The following is a 25,583-nucleotide window of genomic DNA, read 5'->3' as shown; positions in this document are numbered from 1 at the left end:
TCATTCTTCACGTACGAATACATACTTATTTCATTCCTGATTTAAAATAGAAGACGAAAAATTCTCGACTAGGCTGTATATTACTCATCGTATACATAAAACTGAACCACGACGATATTCGTACATCTAGGTATACACCGCGTATTCCCGAGAGGTGTATTTTTTAATCGTCGAGATGGTTTGATAATTTCGTTCCAGATTTGGGGTAAGTAAGTTGACGGATTCGAGGGCGTGGAAGGATTGATTACATTAAACTCGACTCAACTCCACATCAAGGTACCTAGTTTTTCCCATCTTCGAGTTGGGAACTTATTTCTGGTTAAATTAACATCGTCGTATAGGTATAGTAGAAACTCTTATACAGATATAAGTCTACGAGAACCAAACCACAAGCGTAATAAAAACGAACAACTCACCTTAGTTACTCCAGTAATAGGTATGTGGGTATTGGTGACTATGGCGAAGACTTCAACTTCGTACGAATTCGATCCAGATTCTCTATCTAAGATCACAGCTGTTGATAAAATTCCGAGCTTGGGATCTATATCGAAAATTCGATTTTCGATCGTCGTACTTGTTGATGTTGCTGTTGTTGTTGTTGTGCCTGTTCCGGTGATATTTGTGATATAGTATTCGATATCGTTGGAAGGTGGTTCGACATTAACAGTTAGAATATTGGTACCGATGGGCTCGTTTTCGTAAACATCGCCTTTGAGGTGTTGGGTTAGACGGAGTTCGTCGTTTTTCGAACTCGGTGTAATAATCGTTACGTACTGATCGCTGGATCTTCTATCGGATTGTACAGCTTCGTCGGTAGCTTTAATCGATATTTGGTATTTAGGTTTAATTTCGGGTAAGTGTTTTCTAAGTATTAACGCTCCGGTATTGCGTTGAATTTGGAATAGGTCTGTATTCAGTCCGGATATATCGTACGTAACCATACCGTTGGTACCGGAATCTGGATCTTTGGCTAGAACGTTCATGATCAACGTATCAGGAGCGTTTGCTCTTAGGATAGCGGCGTTCATCGATACGAAGCTGGGAGCGTTATCGTTAACATCTTCGACAATCACGGTGACCATTTTCTCAGCGAATAGGCGATCGAGCTCGCGAGGAGCTTGATCGGTGGCGCGAACAGTTAATCGAAACGTATCGACTGTTTCGCGATCGATTGGCAGCTGCGTATGGATGACTCCGGTTTTGGGGTTGATTTGAAAATGAAACGTGGTCGAGTTTTCGGCCGGTTCTTGTTTCACGATCGAGTATATAATTTTACCATTTAATCCGGAATCTGGATCTTCTGCGGTGACCGTGACGATAGGAGTATTGATGGGTATATTTTCTCTGATCTGTCTAACGATAGCGGTGCTGGGAAACGCGGGCGGGTTATCGTTACAATCCTCGACGGTGACGGTGAATAGAAGGGTTGTAGATAGACGAGGATTACCTCCATCGTAGGCTGTAATGTTTAACACGTACGAGGTGACGTCTTCGTAATCTAATTTCTTTCGTAAATACAACACTCCGGTGAGGGGATCGATTTGAAAAGATTCTCTCCTGTTGCCGGATCCGATCGAGAAGAATATTTCGCTATTTACTCCTGAGTCGAGATCGGTGGCTGAGAATTCGTATAATTTACTGTTGATCGGTGCGTTTTCGAGGATCGATACTGGAGCTATAACGTTCTGGAATACGGGAGGGTTATCGTTTTCGTCTGTGATTTCAACGCTGATAGTTGTATTCGAGCTTAAGCTTCGAGCTCCGGCATCGTAAGCGGTTACTGTGAGCTCGTAATGCGAGGTTTTCTCACGATCTAGAAGTTTAGAGACGGTTATTTGGCCGGTAGCTTTATCGATGACGAATTTTCGTTCTTCGTTGCCTGCTACCAGGGAGTAGTAAACGTCTCGATTCAGTCCTTCGTCGGCGTCTGAGGTGAATACCCTGAGGATTTGGGTACCTAGAGGCGAGCTTTCGGAGATAGAGACTTTATACGGTAATCTGAGGAACTGAGGAGCGTTATCGTTCACATCGGTGATGAAAATATTGATCTTGACTTTATCGTGAAGTCTAGGGATACCGTTATCGCTGACAGTTGCTTCCAGTGTGACGAAATTCTGCCCAGTCGACTGCACGAGGAGTTCGCGATCGAACGTACGAGCCGTACGAATAAACCCATTTTTCGGATCCACGATGAAATCGGTCTGTTTACCGAGCAAGGCGAACGTCAATTCGGCATTCCTGCCTACGTCTTTATCTAGAGCGTTTATTTTACCTACGAACGTATCTACGGGTTCGTTTTCTTTCACTTGGAAGTTGAAACTGGTGTTGACAAATTCGGGTTTGTTGTCGTTCTCGTCGATAACGTGTACGATTAATGGCACGTTCGAGCTACGCTCCGGTGTGCCTGAATCTTTCACTTCGATCGTCAAGCAATAGTAATCTTTTTCTTCTCGATCCAACTTCTTTTTCACGTACACGTATCCGTCAGGAAATATACCGAATTTTCCATCTTTATTACCGGTGACCAGATTATACTGCAGGGCTCCATTCAGACCGGAATCTTCATCGTAGGCAACCACAGGAATGAACCGTTCGTTCACAGTGACAGATTCCGGTAAAGAGATCTCGTAGGATTGTTTTTCGAATATAGGAGTATGATCGTTGACATCGGTTACCGTCACCGAAACCGTGTGTTTGGCCCATAACGCCGGCGTACCGGAATCGGTGGCTTTGATATCAGCATTGAGAACCGTACCGGGGACAACTTTCAGCGGTTTGTTTAGATAAATAACTCCCGAATCGGAAGCGATACGAAACTGGTCCGAATCCGAAGCCATACTGTAGGTAATACGACTATTCAATCCAGAATCTTTATCTTTAGCTCGGACTAGAAAAACCTCCTGTCCTACAGCTGTATTTTCGGCCACGTTAACTTGATCTTTTTCGTTAGCGAACTGAGGTTTATTATCGTTCAAGTCCAGTACGGTGATATTGATTCGAGTTTTGGTCAAAGCTGTCGACATTTTAGCAACCACTGTCAAACTATAGGTGGATTGGTGTTCTCGATCGATTTTACCGCTCGTTCTGATCACTCCGCTGCGTTCGCCGATTTCAAACATGTGCTTGGGATCGCCGGAGACGATGAAAAACTGAATATCGTCGTAATTGAAATTCCTCGATTTGATTTTCACCTTTCCTAACTCTCGTTCGACGTACTCTTCTCGTAATCCGTCATCTTCGCGGGTTTGAAAAACGTAATTATCGTTCTCGAAAGCCAACTCGTCGTCGTTATTGTTATTATTTCGGAATATTTCGACTATCGCGTTCGCAGTGGATTTTTTACCCTCTTTGTCGGCAGCGCTGATGGTCAATTTGAACGAATTTTCGCCTCGTTTGCCTCCATTGAGCGGAGATTTCAGGTAAACGGTGCCTGTTAGTTCGTTTATGTAGAACGGGGCTTCATCCACGTTTTCAATTTTGTACGAAATTTTATCGTTGAGATCGGCGTCGATGGCGTATACGGTCAAGATGGCCGTACCAGGAGCGGTTGTATCGTTAACGCGAGCGAAATACCAGATCGGATAGAAAACCGGTGCGTTATCGTTGGCATCCGACAATGTTAGAAAAACAGTAGCGGTCGAAGATTGCGCCGGAGAGCCTTGATCTTTAGCCACTACTTTGATCTGATACGCGGCTATGGTTTCTCTGTCTAGCTTTTTAGTCACCATTAGCTGGCCGCTAAGCGATTGCATGCTGAACGTTGAAGGGTATTTAGCCGCTGTGTCCGGGTGCAGTGAATAGATAACGCTGCCGTTCGTACCTTGATCGTGATCTACAGCTGAGATAGTTGTTAAGGGTGAGCTTTCGGCGATATCTTCGCTGACTGTGATGTTAACTGTATCTTGAGCGAAGGTAGGTTTTTCGTCGTTTTCGTCTAAAATGCTTACTTTCAGTTGGGTATAAGCCCATTTTGGATTCGGACCTCTGTCTCGAGCTGAGATCTTCAATTCGACTGTGCCGGATTTCTCTCGATCGAGTTCAGCTCTAGTGGTAATCAGTCCGGTCTCCGGATCCATGTTAAACCAACGGAATTCGTTACCGGAGACGATGCTGTAATAAATCAACGCGTTTACTCCGCTATCTTCGTCGGTGGCTGCGATACTAGCTACGTAGCTACCGACCGGAGCCAGTTCGTTGAGTACGGCCGAATATTCGCTTTTTTCGAACACCGGTTCGTGATCGTTGACGTCGTTTACGTAGATGATCAGAAATGACGTTACCGTCCTGGCCGGCGTACCTTTATCCGAAGCTACGACAGTTAAATTGTATTTATTGATGTGTTCTCGATCTAGCACACCATTGACTCGAATCAGATCGAAACTCTGACCGGATTCCATTCGAAAATGATGCAATTCGTTCCCAGCTTTGATCGCCACCACGGTTTCTCCATTCAGACCATCGTCCGGATCGACTACAGAGACAGCAGCTACGACCGAACCATTTGCAGCGTTTTCGTCAACCGTTGCGTAAGGAGCTGTGGATGGAAAATAGCTGAATTTGATCACAGGATCGTGATCATTCGCGTCCAGCAAGTTGACCGTAACGTAAGCTCGTCCGTCTTGCTGAGGTGATCCGTGATCTCTGGCGTAGACGGTGAAAACGCAGCTTTTCGGACAGCTTTTGTCACGTTTAGCGTGCTGCATTTGGGGGCAATTTTGATGCGGACAATCGAGCACCTCGGCTGTGTAGATATCTCCTGTATCGGCATCTACTGAAAATCTACGTTCCGATTCGGCCAAATAGTAACTAATCTTGGCGTTATCGCCGTCATCGTCGTCGGTAGCCAGCACCCTGAGGACTTTGGTACCAACCGGTGAGCTTTCGTTTAACGGGGCGCTATAATCGCTGATGGCGAATATCGGCGGATTATCGTTCACATCCAGTATGGTAACGTTGACTTGTAGATACCCGAAGTGAGTAGGTACGCCGCCATCTCGAGCCGAAATATTCAATTGATAGAACGCGACTACTTCTCGATCGAGTTTATCGGTTGTTTTCAAGTACAGATAGGAAGTGTCACCGGACGGATTATGGGTCACTTCGAGCCTAAACTTATCGTTCGTGTTACCGGAGACGATCTGGTAATCATCTGTAACTCGATTAATACCTATATCTCGATCGGTAGCTGTATCGAGTAAAAGCTTCGTACCGGAGGCTGCGTTTTCTGAAAACAGTACCGAAATCGAAGGTTCGGGGAACTCGGGAGCGTTATCATTCACGTCTATGACCAGCACCCGTACTTCGATCGGATACGTTGGCTGACTAGATAAAACGACCAAATCGAATCTATCGTTTTTTAAGCTCTCGCGATCCAGTATGACGGTAGTTCGAATCTCGCCGCTGGTCTCATTCAGCGTGAATTCTTTGGGAGATTCGTTGAATCTGTACGTGAATCCGGATTTGATTGGTATCGAGCCGACGACACTACCTCTAGGTTGTCCTTCCAATATTTCCAACTGTACTCGCGTGTCGACAGCTCTGCTTTGCATCTGAGTGGAGAATCCGTCCGAATTCGGGGATCTCTTCTTAGCACCAGGGCCCGGGCCTTGGGCAGCGATTAAAATCAGGCACTGGGCCGTTAAACACATTAACGCGCACCTGTTCACGAACACCATCGCGAATACGAACGATCTTCAATACGACATGATCTAAAAAAAAAAAAAAACTAAAACAAATACATCAAACGATTAACTCTTCATCGATCGACACTGCACTGAGAACAACATTCGATGCTCGTATTCGTTAACCGAACAACCGAACTAGATTGAAACTCGTAAAACGCCGAATAACCGAAACAAATTACGCTATCGTAATTAAATAAAATCATCGCATTATCGATTTAGCAACTAAAGTAAAACATTTCGGCGAATTTCATCACGATAATAGGTAGAGAAAAAAAATCACGTTTGTCGCCGTCGTATATACGTATAGATTTTACACACAGAAAGAAACCTTCGCGTTCGCGACTCATCGAACAACACACGTGCACTAATATGTTTAGCTGCAGTACATAGAGAAGAGAGACTGGTTCCGTACTCTTTTTCTACCACTCGACACGCCAGTGTACAAGAAGAATACCTACCCAAGACCAGTTTTAACACAAAACGTTAACTAAACATTCTTCCAGAGTTCCCTTTCGCCCTTTCACCCATAGTACAATCACTTCACTTATGCGCGACCACTCCATCGGTTGATGCTCGGCCGGCGGCAGATTTTACAGCCCGCAAATAGATGGGCCTAAGTTGAACAACTATTCAAGATGGCGGACAACGCATTCTCTATCCTTTTTTTTCTTCTCCAAAGTATTAGAACGCTGGAGACTGTAATGCAAGAAATAGGATTACGTATAGTAATTTTCGTCAGAAAAATATTATTTCGAGGTAGTACGGAATCAGCGATGTTCTTCCTTCCTTTTTTTGTTTTTTTTATCTATGTAAAAAGAGCATAGCTGAGTTAGTTTGCCATTAAAATACATACCTATTATACTCGTATGTTATAACGAATAAAATGTTTCAACTGTGGAAGGTCTCCTAGTCCTCTCTTCTCTAACAGTTATTAATTATTGTACAATGTAGGTACCTACATTAGGTACTCATATGATCAATCTTGACGCAGTTTTCGGATATTTACTCAGATGTCGACCTGTTTTCGAACACCCGAAATGAAATAAAATCATTTTGATTAAAATTAAATATCTAAAAGATCATAGCAGGGTAAAATGGATGATTTGGTCTCATCCTCGCGGATTTTGAAACTAACCGGTGAAAGTCGCCCACTGCAGCCCAAATCCCACACCCCCTGTGACAAAATTTTTAGATCGACAGATCACCTCCAACCTCTTCAAAATGAGGTGAAATTGCAATTTCAGTTGAAAATTTCCAACTTTGCCAGTTTCCAACCGATTTTTACCAAACTTGCAGGGATGTTAGATACTCCCAAGGGATATTCGTGGAAATTTTTAGAAATTTTTTCAAGCATTATTTTCTGGACAAAACGCGCACTTTTAGCTTTTAAATGGCACTTTTGATCACTTTTTTCAGGGATGCAATTTTGAAAAAAATATATATCATGTAGGTATTTCACCTAGATGTACAACACAAATTTTTTCAGAATTTTTTAAACAGGTGAAAGACCTTCAAAAATGTAAAAAAAATAATTTTTTCATGCTTTTTCACGCCCAAAATTGATAAATTTTAGTCGAAAATTTTTTTCTCGCTATTGTATTGTAAAATACGTTTAACTACATCATCAACCCGAATATGGACTAAATTAGTATCTAATTTTTTTCTATGTTTTATGATTTTTGCAAAAAAAAAAAAAAATGATTCCTGTCATTTTGGGAACCTCTGAATCGCTTTTCGGATTACCCAAACGGCCAAAATTCATGCATAGACTAATATCCAACTCGAAATACATCATATTTCAACTTTAAAAAAATTCAAAACTTCCAATTTATTTCAAAATCATTTTTGTCGAAGTCAGATTTTTTCAATTTTGAAAAATGCACTCGTTTGAGATTTAAAAAATCGAAGATCTTCAATTTTTCTGAACATGACATCTGATTTTCGAGTACATATACTTAATAAGTCTAAAGATGGTTGGAAGCTCCGTGAGACGTCTCCGAAACCATCTCCAGTCAACTCAGCTGTTCAGAGTGAATTTCAGAAATTTCAAGAATCAGATAGAGACTCTAGAACTGCTCAAAACGGTTCGAAACTATTTTCAATCGATTTAGTGGATCAAAAATAGGGTATAAATACTTCCAGAATTTCGGATTTCAGGTTTCTAGGTTAATTTGGTAAAAATCTGAAAATATTTTCTCATTTTTGGTCCAAATTTGACTTTCAAAAATTCACAAAAAATCGAAAAAATGTATTTTTACGCCAGGAATTTAGGCAGGTGATATATTTTTGTACGCTTTTTCGATCTAGCTTTGTCTGTATTGCCAACTCGAAACATAATATCATATTTTAATTTCAGAAAAATTCTCAACTTCCAATTCAATTTGAACTCATTTTTGTTCGTCTCGGGTTTTTTCAATTCTGAAAAATGTGCTCATTAGAGGTGAAAAAAATCAAAAATCTTCAATTTTTCTGAACATGACAGTTGATTTTTGAGTTCATATAAGTCTATTGATCGCTCGAGGCTCCAAAATGGCTTGAAACCATCTCCATGTCAACTCAGCATGTTGAAATTGGGTGCAGAGCGAATTTCAGCTTTCCAACTTCACTGGGTAAAATTTTGTGGAAAAAAACAAATTTCAAAGATCTGCTGGAGACTCTAGAACTGCTCAAAACGGTTCGAAACGGTTTTCAATCGATTTGGTGGATCGAAAGTAGGGTCAGCTTTCAAGTTTCCAGGTTAAATTGCACGGTATCAAACGAATTTTTTTGTTGAAAAAATCATTACTTTTTCAATACTTTTTTCACTCTTTTTTTTTCAACCAAATTTTCAGAAAGCTCGCCACTGGACTCCCCCCTCGCCCTCACACACACAAAAAAATTAACAAAATCGAATTTTTCAAAGGAAAATTTTCAAAAAAAAAATTGAAATTGGAAGAAAATTTGTCTACAAAGTAAGTACGTATTTCTTAATTTCATCAAAAATGAACTTTTTCATTTTTTCACGGTCTTTTTGACTGAATTCACAACGTTTTCACTACTTTCACTACCTGTTACCAGCTGACTTGTTAAAATTCTGATATTTTCTCATTTATGGTTCAAATTTAATTATCAAAAATTCACCAAAAATCAAAAAAATATTTTTTATTTTTGCTCCGAAAATTCTGGTCAGTGATATATTTTTACATGCTTTCTCGATCTAGCTTCAGAAAGCTCGCCACTGGACCCCCTCGCCCTCACACACACAAAAAAATTAACAAAATCGAATTTTTCACAGGGAAGTTTTCAAAAAAAAAAAATTGAAATTGGAAGAAAATTTGTTTACAAAGTAAGTATAAGTTATTTCAATTTCATCAAAAATGAACTTTTTCATTTTTTCACTGTCTTTTTGACCGAATTTACTACTTTTTCACTTTTTTCACCACCTGTTACCAGCTGACTTGGTAAAATTCTGATAATATTTTCTCATTTGTGGTCCAAATTAAAAAAATTTCAAAAATTCACCAAAAATCAAAAAAATGTATTTTATTTTTACTCCAGAAATTCTGGTCAGTGATATATTTTTACATGTTTTTAAAATCTAGCTTTGTCCGGATTGGTCCAAAAAAATTTGTGAGAGTTGGGATACCTTCCTTGTTAGTGAAACATTTTTTTTTTTTGCTATACCTCTAAATTGTTACCTAGGATGAGAAAATCACGACTACAGAATGTAAAAAAAATAAGCAGAAGAACCTATTGGAAAAAATTGAAAAATTTCCAGTTCCAACATCCCAGTTTGGTCCCTACTTGAGTGAAATCAAGTTATACACCACTTTTAACCCCCCCCCCTTCTCACATATAACCAATTTGTGGGCTAGGGTGGCTTTTTATACACTACCTCGTCCTGAAGTTGATTGATACAGAGATTGAATTTTTATTAATTTTTAAAAAATACCTGCATTTTGATTTATTTCAATTTCAAGAGCCTCTGTATGAAAAGAACCAATATTGTTGGGGGAGGAGATCGACGGAGAGTATTTTTGAAAAAGGAGTGATTTTCAAGGGTTTTGACCATAAATGAAAATGTTTTTTAAAAATTACAAAATTGAATTTTTAATTTCTGTTTTATTTTTTTTTTCTCAACTTGAGAGCTTTCTACATAATTAAGAGGATCAATATATTTGAAAGATAGAGAAAAAAATGGGATAATTCAGTACAATTCTGACATAAAAAAAATGGAAAATCTCCAAAAAATTCCAAATTTTGATTTATTTGACGTTGGTGGGGAGAGGAGGGGGGGAGGGGTCATACTACAGGACTATTAACGTTATAGGTTGGATGATTTTTCTTGAACAGAGAATAGTTTCAATGAATTTCGACGGAAAAACTAAAAATTGAAAATTTTGAGTGAATTGTTTTATTAACTAGGGAGGGGGGGAGGGTGGAGCACTTTTGTGAGGGGTTTGACCATAAATGAAAATGTTTTAAAAAAATTACAAAATTGAATTTTCAATCTTTGTTTTATTTTTTTTTTCAACTTGAGGATTTTCTAATTAAGAGGGCCAATATGTTTGAAAGATCGAGAAAAAATGGGATAATTCAGTACCATTCTGACCAAAAAAATGGGAAATCTCCAAAAAATTCCTGATTTTGATTTATGTATTTGACTTTGGTGGGGAAAGGAGGGAGGAGGAGGGTCATACTACAGGACTAACATCATAGGTTAGAGGATCTTTCTCGAAAAGAAAATAGTTTAAATGAATTTTGACGTAAAAATTAAAAATTTCGAGTAAATTATTATTTTTTTTAACCGGGGGGGGGGGGTGCTTTCGTGACTTTTTTCAAACAAGAGAAAAATAAAGTATAGGGAACTGCGACTTAGCCAACTATTGTTGAATTTTTCAATGAATTTTCCAATGCTTTTTTTGAGGGGGGGGGGGGGGGCTTGGAAAATTTTAAAAATTCGGCAAAATATGATTTAGATCAGCTCGATTGAAGCGAGGACAAAAACCTTGAAAAATTGATAATTTGGGAAGTAGAACTACCTACATTCTTGATCTCTATACGTGAAATTGATTCTAGGTGATTGAAAAAAAAAATCATAAATAAATCTCGGTAGTGTCCAACAATGATTGCAACTTGCAAGTGTCTGAAAAAATCAATTGGAAACTGCCAAAGTTGGAAATTTTCAACTGAAATTGCAATTTCACTCGTTTTGAAGTGGTTAGAGTTGATTAAGGGATCTAAAATCCTATCGCTGGAGTTTTGGACCAAAGAATAACTTCTGCAGGTTAGTTTCAAAATCCGAGAGCAACGCTAAATCGTCTGTCATTACCCAACTATGCTGTTAAAAAATAAAAAAAATTAAAATTTTTATCTATAGAAACATGGTAAAATTGTTAAAAAATAAAATTATTGATCGAGATTTTGGACATTCCTATCACAACTTAATTTTTACGTCGATAAAAAGAGAGCATATGAAGGAAGAACATCGACGATAGCCATAGCAGCGAGAAATACTCCCATTTCTTGCATTACAGTCTCCTCGCATTGTTCGAAGCCAGCCCCTCGCTCTTCACCCCGCACTCCCACCTGCTGGATCTCTGCCGCCGTTCATCGTTTTCCAGATGCACTTCGCCAACATACTACTACACGTACGTACGCACACACACGCACACACTCACCCTAGGCTACATTGAATACTCGAATTTATACGTACGTATACCTCTATACGAGACATCATAGTCGTCGTCGTAGTCGTAGTTTCCCCGCATCGAACCCCCTGTCGTCAGTGCCGGGTTACCTTATTTTTTTTTACCTTTTTCTACCTCTCTGCAACATATGATAGCTTACATCTTCTTTGCTCTCGGTATAGGCTATGTTTCGCTTTTTCCCATATATACTGTTATATGTTGTTCCTTCTTCGTCTCTTTTACCTCCTCAGCGCCTTGGATAACTATCCGTCACCGTAATAAAAGAATGTTGTGTCAATTTCAATCCTTCTCTGACCTGTAGGTCTGCAGGTAAAGGTCAACGTTGAGCAATATAAAACGCGCATCCTCCCTCGTCGTATACCACGTTATACTATATACTTAATTACTCAGCGGCGCGCTAACCGTTTAATTGGCAGTTTAACCGTCCGGACGCGGCCGAGGCGACCGATCCCGTCCACTCTTTTATTGACATTTTGTCGCGATTTACCACACGAAACGTGCCTGTCGCCGCCGATCAATTTTACTCTCTGTGTTTACCGCGAGCTGCCGCGCGTTTCGTTTCGATCATTTTGATAAGCCTTAGTCACACTCTGTGCCAAAATATACTGTATGTACTTGTTGTGTATGTACCTCTCATCATCTGTAACGAGAAACGCGTGCTTCTTTCATTGATAATAAGCAATAATGTTGCAGACACTGTGACGAGTTGGTTTTTTCACGCAAAAATTGAGTCGTCTTCTTCGTTTTACGCTAATTTATACTCGTCCACGTGGTTCTGGTGGTACATGAATCGTGAATGAACTGACATTGATCAGGACAGAAGGTACCTATAGGGGTACGATTCTAGTTAGTAAATTGTGATTTACTTAGGTACATTTTGTTTTTTTTTCTCACTTTGTTGAATTGCTTCCATTCCAGTATGAGCAAGGTTGTTGATGATGGAATCTTGTGATTGGGAACTCATCAAGTTACGATTAAATGAAAGGTTCAGGTTTATAGCCTGTTCTGATTCTGATCCAACTTTCCTGAAAAAAGAAATGAACAGAATTGATAAAACTGAAAGCAGGTACAGAATGATGTCAGCAAGTAACAGAGCAAATTCATCTATTTTTTTAGTTCAAAAGTATAGACGTGAGGAGGTGGGGGGGATTTGGGGGGTTGGATTTTAAAAAAACTATACTTTACCGTGCACCTTGAAATTCTAACAAATCACAAATCATGCAGCATTTTCAATTTTTTGGCATAAAAACGCTGATGAGGTGGGGGGGGGGGGGGAGAAGGGTCTGATGTGTTAAATGGAAAAAATGAACCAATGCTTCTGCATTACCAAAAATTCTACAAACGACTAGTCACGTAACATTCCCAATTTTCAACACAAAAGTACTAATGGGAGAGGGGAGGAGAGGATCCGAGTGATTTAATCGAAAAAATGAACCAATATCTGACATCCGCAGCCTCAAAATCCGAACAAGCGACATGTCACGTTACAATTTTTTGGCAAAAAATCACTGATGAAGGGAGGAGAGGGAGCCAGAGTGATTGGATGGAAAAAATGAGCCAATATTTGACCTTTGTGGCACCAAAATTTTAACAAATGACACTTTATAATATAGAACTTTACATTTTTTGGCATTAAATCACTGATGGGATCGGAAGAGTGGATCCAGAGAGATTGGATGGAAAATGATAAGCTAATATCTGATCACTGCAGCACTAAGAAATTCATATTCAAAACGTCTCCAAGTTTGGGCGAAATTTTGTATAAATCGCGAACTTATACGAAATATTGAAAAATAAAAATGGCCAAAATATGAATTCAATATTCTGAAAATTGAAAAAGAATGATAAAAATTGTTTTATCGACCTTTTACAGCTATTTAAAATTACCATAAACTGATGAAAAATCAGCCAAATTCAGCAAAATTCTAAGAAAATTGATCAACATTTTTTTTTAAAATGTCAAAAATTGATGAAATATTGCAAAAATGCACAAATAAGTACATGGAAAAAATTGCTACAAATTACGAAAAATTGATTAAATATCCGAAAACATAGTTGAAAATTACGAAAAAACAATAAAATGTAATTGAAATGGAATGAAATTGTAAAGCAATAAAACCGTAAAATTGGCACAGAAATCATTTCAAAGTTATCAGAATTTAATGGAATTCCAGAAAAATCGTGCAAAAATTTGCAACAATTGCTCAAAATATCGCTACAATTTATTTGGATGATACAAAAAATTATCTAAAAACGACATAAAAATTGATGAGATGGCTCAAAATTTGAATAAAACCATGTAAAAGTCGCCCACGATATCGAAAATTACTCAATATTCATAAAATTGCATAAAAAATTGTTAAAAGTGATTTACAGTAATTGAAAATACGATCAATTATTTTTTTTAAATCAGCAAAATTGAGCAAACTTGTTTTAAACTCGTTTAATGGCATAAAATTGATTGAAATTTGATGAACTCTCTTGAAAGTTGAGTAAAATATCGCTAAAATGACCAAAATATATCAAATAAATTCTAGAAAATTACGAAAAATTGATCAAATATTATCAAAACATCGCACAAAAAACAAGATAGAAAATTTTCAAAATTCACATAGGTAAAAACAATCAACCTGGATCAAAAATCGATAAAATATTTCAAAACTTGAACGAAATTTTGTGAAAGTTGCTAAGAATTTAGAACATTATTCATAAAATAAATCAAAGCATCATCGAAGTGGAAATAAAACTGGTTAAAAATAATATCAAGCATAATAAAAACAGCTAAATGAAAGGAGCCTAAAAACACCTAAAAATTACCAAAAATTGATGAAATTAAAAAAAAAAAAACTGTGCTAAACTTGGAAACATTGCTTGAATCTTGAAACATCATTTAAATTAAATTTACTTAAAGTACATACCTCAAAATTACAGCAAAATTTTGTAAAAATTAGAAGCGAATCATCTTATATGAAATAACGAGAACGAGAACGTGATTCATTGCTCATAATTATTTGTTATGAATGAATCACAAATCACAGCTGTAAAAAAATGATTCGAATAATGAATTAAATTGTGAAATTTTTGATCCAAATCGAAGCATGATTCAAATTATGTACAATCAATCTTGCAGTCACACGACGTTTCCAATTTTTGGCATGACAGCACTGATGAAAGGAGGGAGGAGGACTCAGAAGGACATGATTGAAAAAATTACTCAAAATTTTATTTTTGCACCTCCTCCCCCCTCCCCCAACTAACAAACGACGTATTACACGATATTTCCTAATTTTTTGGTACAGAAGCATCGATGGAGGGAGGGAGAGGGGTCTGAGTGGTTGTGTCGAAAAAAATAAGTCGATATTCGACTTCAGCACCCCCGAAACACCAACAAACAATACGTCACAAAGTAATTTCAATTTTTCATCAATCATCATTTTGACTGAGGTTTCAAAGTCTTGAAAAAAGAGATAGGAAGACTCAGAAGGATTGAATCGAAAAAATAACTCAAGATTTGATTTCAACACCCTTGAGAAGTAAACAAACGACACGTCATGTCACGCGATATTTCCAATTTTTGGTATAAACGCACTGATTGGGGGGGAGGGGACTGAGTGGTTGGATCGAAAAAATAAGTCAATATTCGACCTCAGCGCATCCGAAACACCAACAAACGATACGTCACAAAGTAATTTCAATTCTTCATCATTTTGAGCAATGTTTCAATATCTTGAGGAAGGAGATGGGGAGGCTCAGAAGGATTGGATCGAAAAAATAACTCAAGATTTGATTTCAGCATCCTCGAGACGTGAACAAACGACACGTCACGCGATATTTCCAATTTTTTGGTATAAAAGCACTGATGGGGGGGGAGAGGAGGGGACTGAGTGGCTGAATCGAAAAAATAAGTCGATATTCGACCTCAGCGCCCCCGAAACACCAACAAACGATACGTCACAAAGTAATTTCAATTCTTCATCATTTTGAGCAATGTTTCAAAATCTTGAGGAAGGAGATGGGGAGGCTCAGAAGGATTGGATCGAAAAAATAACTCAAGATTTGATTTCAGCATCCTCGAGACGTAAACAAACGACACGTCACGCGATATTTCCAATTTTTTGGTATAAAAGCACCAATTGGGGGGGGGGGGAGGGGGGACTGAGTGACTGGATCGAAAAAATAAGTCGATATTCGACCTCAGCACCCCCGAAACACCAACAAACGATACGTCACAAAGTAATTTCAATTCTTCATCATTTTGAGCAATGTTTCAAAATCTTGAGGAAGGAGATGGGGAGGCTCAGAAGGATTGGATCGAAAAAATAACTCAAGATTTGATTTCAGCATCCTCGAGACGTAAACAAACGACACGTCACGCGATATTTCCAATTTTTTGGTATAAAAGCACTAATGGGAGGAGGGGTCAGAGGGCAGAATCGAAAAAATAAGTCAATATTCGGCCTGTCTAAACCCGAAACACTACTAAACGACCCGTCACAAAATATTTCCAATTATTTGATAATTTGATCAATATTATTAAAAACTGTGTCAGATAGACTGGATCGAAAAATGATTCGAACTTAGATTTCTGTTCTTGAGAAAAACTAACAATTGACACGAAAATTGAGCCGATATTCGACCTCGGAATCTTTAAATTACTTACCAATTTTAATCAAGCTCGAATAGCCTTCAAAGGGCATTCAGATCTTGAATTAAAAATTTAAAAAAAATCAGCACAACATAAAAAAGCATATTCACCTACCAATTTTTACATAAGAAGTGCACCATCCGAAACTCGAATAAAAGTTATTGTTTTGTCAAATTCACAGCACAAGCTTCCAGGTACCAAAAATTCGCTGATTCTAGTCAATCATCAACGACCAAAAGTACCTCTCGAAAACGATCACCTGTTTCAGGAAAAAAAAAACAGATCAACGCGGAACTATTCAAGCCAACCCATGTCACAACATGGTAAATTAACGAGCAAAAACTCATTATTGTGAAAATATCGCCGCATTATACGAAATTACAAACACGGTGGAAATTTCAATCAACAAAGTTATAGTACGTACCTACCTTCACTCGAGTACCTACTTAACCAATCATAACCAGGCGAAACGCCAATAGTGGCGATCAGTTTAATCATCAAGTCCGGTAACTGGTTCCTTTTTATCGTCTTACCACCTAAGGATTTACTCGCGTTCGTACATTAACTATTCATCATAGAACCAAAGTCACCGCCGAATACAAAATGTCTCAGGTGTTCGAACTTGCCATTCTAAATTCGATTCGGTCTCATTGTTGAAAACTGTTGAAAGAAAAACATCATAATATTATTCAGAACAGAGTAGAGGTACCGTATAAAGCGCAAAAGTATCTTAAAAAACTAATACACAAATACCTACCTAATAATAATGCGAATTGAAGAAACGTATTCCAAGTACCTACCTAAGTAGGTACACGATGAGAGAGAGAGCTTTTCAAAACACCATTTGCTCTGGTTATGCGATATAAATATTTGCATCGCTGTTTATGCAATTTTACTCATGTCAAACCATCATTATTGCTGTCTTCGCAGTAAAAACGTAACATAAAACATACTTTTTACTGCTCATAATCTACAATAGCAGGATGCACATCCATAAGTGCAACCGACTCGAAAAATACCAGCTCACCTTGATTTTATTATCGATTTTACATAAATGCATCGACCGATAGTAAATAATGCTTATCAAATACCCGTCAACAGGGTTATTTTTTTCCTCAACCAATTTCATTTTAATTATCAAAATTATACTCGCGAGATGAAACACGAAGGCAGACCGGACGCAGGAGCAGGTAGAAAATGGCAAAAAATTCTTCACGTTCCAAGATGACTTCTTCTTGGTTGCAACGATTGAACTGCGAGTGCAATAACACCAGTTTTTCCGATTCGCGTTGATCATCGAGAGGAAGATTTCCTAAAAACACAGGTCCAGAGAAGTGACAGAATAACAAACTAGCGTATTATTTACACATAATTTATCAGATTTACTCATAAATTACATAATGATAGAGTTTACCTGCACCGGTGCATTGAAACAAGACATAGTTTTAAACACGTATAAGTAAGTATATTCACCTAAGCTGATATATTTACACACTGTCTGAATCATCAACAAGCGTGACGATGATTCCTTTCAACCATATTGTTGATCTTTGTTATCACGAACGTTATCTGTTTCAGGTAATTAATTAAGACCGATTATTCGTCCAGTAAGCGCCAGCATCGAAGTAACTCGAGGTAAAAATAATGACGTAGTAATTCATCTCCAAATCACATCTAATTTCTTCGACTACGTTTCCATGTTCAGGTTGAAAAACTTATCAAATGAGTTAAATTTGACCCCAGAGTAAGTATATTCTGGAGGGAAAAAATGCTGTAAATTTGATTTATATTAATTACCAACGCATCATGCGAGTAACTCTGCTGAAAAAAGAGGTAAAAAAACTTCTAACGAGTTAATCTTACCATTTAGATAATGATCTGACAAATATTTCGCATTAAATATTAGCATACATTTTTGTTTAAATTAACATGTCATTTGGCAAAACAGGTACGACAATTCAACGTAATAGTAGTTCTGTTTTTACCTTTTTTTCTTCTTCTTTCTATAGCTACGCTACAGCATCGATGAATTATCTTGCATGGAAACGCGATAGATAAAAAAAACCGTATACTTAACTGGGTCGAAATTCTGTACAGTTGAACCAGCTCTTCGGTGAAAGGTTGGGTTTTTAAAACACATCTTTTGTCAACGTTGTTGGCCATACTCGGATGCCGACAAACTGTGAAGTTGGACATTTGCATCAAATATACAAGGTACTAAATAAAAGATATGCATTGATTTGGATGCTTTCGAGCTGGAACCTTGGGAATTGCATTAGGTCCATGTGTACGGTTTTACGCCGAATTACAACAAAGATACGAGCAATGAAAAGTTCCTTTTGAATGTTGGCGTGAAAACGAACAGGTATAAAGGACAGGATGATGTTCATTTGACACTTGGACCCGTGACAATAAAGTCACAGGATCACCGTGTACTATTTCAGACATTCGTCTCGCACCGGTTTTATCCACATCGAATGTAACGTCATCCACCTGTAAAATTAGAAAATGTATTTTTATTATTTAAGCTGCTGTAACACGATGGTTTCAAGTCGAATACTTACCTTTATAATGAAACTAACTGCACTGACAAAAAAAAAGGTAGATAGCTCGAAGATGATAATTCTACGATGATGGTCGATCTTTGCTACATCGTCGTTGAAATTAAACAATATGAGTAATTTGGACCGTTAATCAATTAAGTTCAACACGTCTTAAATTGACAATTTCCTGAAAAATTCGGCTATATGATCCTCGTATCATGAACGACGTAGGTAAATCTCTAATTCAACCTACGTGGTATTCGCGTACATCTTACACAGTTTACTACATTCTGCAACCCACGTAAATTTCAATGTGTATCCTATCTAAGAACGTACGATTAAGAAGAATATTTGTCATTCCAGCGACGAGATATTATGGAAAGGCGCAAAGGAGTGTCATATTTATATGCTCACATAAAATATATGTTCTTTTCAGAGTAAAAGGCGTCCATCTTGAGCGAGCATTCTAAAGACAGGGCAACGCAGAGCGACGCGAAGATTCCGAACCACGAGAGAGCTGCTCTACATTGATTTATTTTTATTATCCTACGTCACCCTCTGCACTCCATTCGGTCCACTTCGTATAAGACAAAAATCAGCGGGGATTTCTTTCTTTTTTTTCCTCTCTCTTCTAAACCCATGAAGAAAAAAAAAAGTACCACAGTTTAAGAAAAAGTAAAGCAACAGTGTTTACCGGTGTAAGTCATGTAAAAGGTAGAATTGTTTAAATTTTTGACATCGGGTAGGTAGTTCGTTCGTCTCTTAGGTACCTCTTTCATTTTTTTCCTTGATGAGATTTATTGATAGCGATGGTTAAGTAAGGGGGAAAAAGATAGAAACACCCTCATCTTGTTGTGGTGGTGTTCGGATTTCTGAATCGTTTTGTGTTTTACATTTTTTTCTCTCTTTTATCGGTGTTATTTTAATCATTTTTTATAATTTATTTGGATTCGGTTCGACCGGCAGAGGTAGACGAAGACTAAGTTGTACATGAATCTTATCGAATATTTACCTAACTGAGATGTCTCGTGTAGTACTCGTTCATCGGTTTCGGTGTCCTTTGTTTTTCCTATTCCAATAGGCCATAGATTTGTAGGTTGGATGTAAGTTCGGATCCACGTGTAGCATAATGGTTTAACTCGTGTATATTCATTGAATTGATATGGAATGACGAAGAGTATCGTTATCTACTCGATGTATTCTCAATTCTGCCACCGAATAACCTGCAAGAAGAACACTTTTCATCACTTATTTACGTTGAATCAGAGCACAGGAGATCTTACATAGGTGATTATGGTAATTGAGCAGAATTGTGCAAGCTAAAAATGGAAATTCAAAATGGAAAGTGATTACCTGATCAGAATTTGCGCCATATGATGTCGTTCAGCATGGTGATGTTTTGTAGGTACTGGACACTGAGAAGTGCAGCTGGACAGATTCCGTTTCAAGATGATTAACACTTTCATTTTACAATTATAAATTGAAATTTTCATTTCATTTTCAAAAATTTTAGTTACTTTCATAAAAAAAAACCACACTTTCACTTTCCCCAAACAAAAAATTTTGTTAGCTTTTCGCAGTTTGACAAAATTTTAGGCAGCATTGGTGTTCTTATCAATACAACAATCTGATTTCTGATAAGAGTGATAAGAAAAGGATAAGCAATTTTTTTTATATTTTTTTATTTTTTTTAAATAATTTTAAAAAATATTAAAAAAATAATTATCATTTTTTGAAAATTTTTAAATGTAGAAATGAAATTGCTGATTAGCGATTTTTTTATTCAAGTTCGATTTGAAAATCAGATTTGACAATGACGAATTGACGATGAGATGGCGATCGAAAATAAATTGAAAAAGAAAGTAAAAAAGTTGCAAATGAAATGACTTATCCTTATCCTTATCTACAATGATTGTTTATGATAAGTGACTTAATGAATGATGAATAAACAAAATAAACTCAGGAGCAATTTACTTGTCATTCATTATCATTTCATTTCACATCCATGTAATGATGCTCATGACTCGTTTAGAAAACTTTGAAGGGCGAGGAAAATATTGTGTTTGCAAAATTCCGAATGGCAAATTTCCGAAATCAGAAATCGTCTGAACTCTGAAACCTGAATTAAGTAGAACGTCCTAATTTAAACGTGAAACGTAGAAAAAACCTACTTATGAAACTTGTTGTTCCTTCTCAAATTCTTTTTCAAAGTTGGACCCTTTCCTACTATACATTTTCATTTTCCAAAAACCGTTGAAATTTTCAAAAGGGTAAACTAGGGTGTTAAATTAAAATTACATAAAAACTCTTTTAAAAAGCATTGCAGTAGATATGTACTTACCTATTCAAAGATTGGTAAAACTTGATGAAATTTTATTACAACTGTCATAAAACATGGAAAAATGTTGAAAACTGGTGAAAATGATGTAAAATTACTTACAGAAAAAATAATTAAAATCACTGAAAATCACCAATAAGTGACAAAAATTTGAAAAAATTCAGTAAAACTTTAAAAAAAAACAATCTTTGAAGCCCCTCCAGCGCACAATTAAGAACATTGCAAACACATGTTAAAGTTAATTCATAGGTAATTGTAATTGTACCTAAGGCTAAGCTCCACTATTACAACAGTCGATTAAAGTTGAACAGTCCGTCAACGCTCGGTTGCGCATAAATTTTGATTCAAAATTTATGCGCAACCGAGCGTTGACGGACCATTCAAATTTAATCGGCTGTTGTAATAGTGGACCTAAATCACCAATGAAATGGATGGGTATCATTTTCAATAATTTTAATAAATTTTTGACATGTTTCGAATTTTTTAATGCGTTTTTGACACTTTGGTGCATTTTGGTCAACTGTGATTGAAATTTTGGCAGTTTGTGGTAATTTTCGGTGATTTTAATGCTTCTTTTTGAGTATTTTTGTCATCATTTTAATGCGTTTTTGATATTTTGTTTTCGTGCATTTTTTGAAAATTTTGATCAGATATCATCCCTTTTAAGTTTTACGGGATTTTTTTATAGCGACTTTAATTTCAGGTGTTTTTACAGAATTTTGATTTTGAAAGGAGGGTTTCACTCATTTTTCACTGTAAATTCATCCTTTATGAGGTTCTTTCTTTAAATAATGCCTTTCTTTTGGGAAATTTCACTGTAATTTCATCACTTTTGGATAATTTTCAGTGATCCTGATGCATTTTTGGCTGGGTTTTACTTCACATAAAAATATTTTAAACACTTTTTTATACATTTTGGGCATTGGGCAACTTTCATCAGAATGTTAGCAGTTCTTCAATTAATTTCACCTTTTACGTGTTGTAAAAGGTGAAATTAATTGATTATAAAATGTGCGAAAAAGGAGAAAAACACTACATTCAAATTAGCAGTTCTTACTTTTTTTTGAAAGATTTTCTAATCTTTGTCATGCATTTTTCTTAATTTTTATCGAAATTTAAATTTAATCACTTTTTGGTACCTAACTTTCAGTGGTTAAAAATTTATTTGAGTTATGTACTTCCAATCCCACATTTATTTATCTCTTCAAAATCTTAAAAAATCATTTTCGAAATGTTTGAACATTTTTTCTACATGAAAATCCATCTAAAATCCACATTTTCCCACAAAATCGTCCAAGACCGTCTGAAAATATTTTAAAATTCGGAAAATGACTATGTGAAATTGTTTGGAAATGTATTCGAAATAATAAGTATCTAATTGGACTTACCTTATAGGTATAAAATTTAATTCAGTATCGTCGTAGATAATATTCAATGATTCACATTGCTCAGGTCGTTAGACAATTAGGAACCTATCTTGCAGCCATTTTCATGTTTTCTTTCTTTTTGTAAAAGAATTTCCGAAGTTATTCGTACATTTTTAGGTATACTAAGGTCATACAAACCAACACACATTATACAACATCTTTGTATAATTACTTCTTCGGATAAAAATGTAAAATATTTAAACATTTTTATGGTAGCACGTGGCCCATGCATTCTTTACAACTTGCAAGGTAAGTAGGTACACTGTAAGTAAAATCAATTTGTTTTCTTTTCTCTCTAAAATATCCACCTCAGGTCTGGTGCTGATACGTGTATCTGTATAGGCAGGATGATTTAAAAATAAAAAAAAATTCGACGCATTTTGGATTGTTTTCGAGTGTAAAACATGAGATTCTTTTGTTTACACGACATAATAGAGTATTAATGATTTAGCTACTGTTTTTATGTATTCCTGGAAAGAGATATATTTCTTCGATGTGGAATAAATTACAATACGCGCGTAAATGCGATACAAAACAATAGCAAGTAGGTAGTCAGGTGTACAAAAGGGTAATACGTACACGATTTCTTCGACAAACCGCGTTTGTAAAATAAATCATCGCTAATTGTGTAAGTATGTGTATGTGTTAAAAAGGACTGTTAGTACTTATACGAATGATTCGAGGGTTACAAGTTATTAAAATGTCGTTTTCAAGTCTTTATTACGTTTACGACTCGTGGACTTTCTCTGCGAGCAATTTTTACTGCAAAAGGTTAATTGTGATTTGTGAATCATAGTCGAATAAGTTGACACGATTGGTAGTGGTACTCGTAGGTATTCATGGGTTTGGTGAAAGTTGCGGAATTTGCGAAAAAAAATCGTTTTGACGAAACAAATAATAATATTAATAAATCTAACGATAGATAGAATCATCTGAGGACTTGAAAGGTAATACGAATAGGACTTGGTACTTGTTGTTTTCAGTAAACTTTGAGCTCAAAAAAATGAAAAATTATTGAAAATGAAAATTCTTACTGATTGTGAGTCTTGAAATTGAACCAAAGTATACAAAGTACCTACAATAAGATTTGGTTATCTTTTTGAGAGGACTTTCAAAGCCTTCCTCATCGACATCCTTTCCCTCGATCGGTCTCCAAGATCAAAATTCTATTAGGTATTTTTATTAACAAACAAATGCCCAAGTAGATTAGATTGGTATCTTTATCGTCTCAAAACGAGGAAGATGATCTCGTAAGATTATCTTGATGGTTTGAGCAGGCGAAACTGTATAAGAGCAATAATTCCACATTTCCACGAATGATCTCGTAGGCAGGTAGTTTTAAAGACATGAAACGGTTTCTCCTGTGATACAGCAACCTAAAATACATGAATGAGAATTGGCTTGTTGATCTGGAAAGTTGAAGGAGCAAAATTACGTCGGCGTATCAAGTGTAATTTTTCCATTATGTATTTTGCTTTCATATCTTGATCAAATTCCTAATTTTCAAATAAAAATCAACTGCTGTAGAATTATTCAAAATGACATTGCGACTCATGAAAATGGATTGAAATCTCGTCAGAAATTCAAATATTTCAACGAAAATGCTTTTGATCATTTTTGAAGAATTTTGAAATCAAAATTAGGCCAAAATTTTCGGTGCTGTGTTTGAGAAAAGTGTTAGACGACCTATCAAAATGGATTCAAATTGCCATAACTTTTTTTGAGAATTTCTTAAGAATCTAGAGCCCAAGATTGGGTCGTGATTTTTGGTATTTTTGAAAAAGATGTTATTCGACCTACCAAAATAGGTTAAAATTTTGGCAAGAAATCGAAATTTTCCGCCAAAACTTTTTGTGAACACTTTTAAAGAATTTTGAGCTCGAAATTGGGTCATAACTTTCGTTGTTCTTGAAAAAACTATCATGTGACCCATCAAAATGTGTTAAATTTTTGGTAAAAAATCTCAAGACTTCGGATCAGAATATTTTTTCATCGTTTTTGAAGAATTTTCAGCACAAAATTGAGTCGTGATTTTCGGTATTTTTAAAAAAGGTGTTAGAAAATCAAAACATTCTATCAGAACATTTTTTGAGTAGGTATTCTTAAGGAATTTCAAGTCCAAAACTGGGTTATGATTTTCGTGAATTTTAAAAAAAATGTGATGTGATCAGTCAAAATACCTTACAAGGGAACCAGTTGAGGTGTCATACTCCGATTTGAACGGGATCGCGATTTTTGGAAAGAGCATAGTCTAAAACCCCCAAAACCAAATTTTCTGCTGCCCAAGTTCATTTTTCGATTTTTGGCCAATTTTTGAAAATTCAAAATTGACTGTTTTTGGCGATTTATGCTTTTTTTAAAAAAAAGTACGTACTTGATCAATAAAAATGGTCAAAATAAGTCTCAAAACTAATATTTATTACCCAAATCCAAATTTCACCATTTCCAGCCATTCTGGAGCCTCCAGCGCGATTTTTCAATTTCTCCAGAATTTTGAATTTGCTCCAGAAAGCGTGAATATGAAGTTGGGCAGCTAAAAATCGAGTTGTATATTACACTCGACCGGTTTAACGAGTATATCCACATTTGAGCCGATTTTGAGAGTGACATCTCAAAAGTGGATTTTTGACCAGCTTTTTTCAAAATTAAAAAATCCAAAAAATCAAGTTTCCCGTTTGTGTGGAAATTTTCGAAATTCACGCGAATCGCTGTATTTTGTCCAAAAATAACCACCCAAAGCCAAATTTCACAATTTCCAGCCATTCTGGAGCCTCCAGCGCGATTTTTCAATTTCTCCAGAATTTTGAATTTGTTCCAGAAGGCGTGAAGTGACACCTATTTGGATTTGGGTAATTGATATTAGTTTTGCGATTTATTTTGACCATTTTTATTGATCAAGTACGTACTTTAAAAAAAAAAACATAAATCGCCAAAAACAATCAATTTTTAATTTTCAAAAATTCGCCAAAAATCGAAAAATGAACTTGAGGGGCTGAAAATTATGTTTTGGGGGTTTTAGACTATGCCCTTTCCAAAAATCGCCGTTCAAATCGGAGTGTGACGCCTCAAGAGGTTCCCTTGTTAGGTTAAAATTTTGCGAGAGATTGAATATTTCGACGAAAAAGTTTTTGACCTTATGTGAAGAATTTTAATTCAAAATAGGGACACGATTTTTTGGGCTTTCGAAAAAGTTTTCATTACTGAGACTTATAAGAATGGGTCAAGATATTGACAGAAAATCAAAATTTTATATCAA

General features: G+C 36.4%; 1 protein-coding gene across 1 annotated transcript in view; it reads right to left on the bottom strand.

Annotated features, from left to right (window-relative positions):
• ft (cadherin-related tumor suppressor fat) overlaps positions 1-6,318 on the bottom strand; it is a 245,041-nt gene extending 238,723 nt beyond the window's left edge. Inside the window, exon 1 of the mRNA XM_065363479.1 lies at positions 417-6,318. Within this exon, the coding sequence (XP_065219551.1) occupies positions 417-5,675 (5,259 nt within the window). The 5' untranslated portion in view covers positions 5,676-6,318. The remainder of the gene's footprint in view (positions 1-416) is intronic.
• Between the last annotated feature and the right edge of the window lie 19,265 nt (positions 6,319-25,583).

The sequence above is a fragment of the Planococcus citri genome, chromosome 4 (genome assembly GCF_950023065.1).
Source record: "Planococcus citri chromosome 4, ihPlaCitr1.1, whole genome shotgun sequence".
NCBI lineage: Eukaryota > Metazoa > Arthropoda > Insecta > Hemiptera > Pseudococcidae > Planococcus > Planococcus citri.
This window is presented reverse-complemented; position numbering and strand designations above follow the sequence as displayed.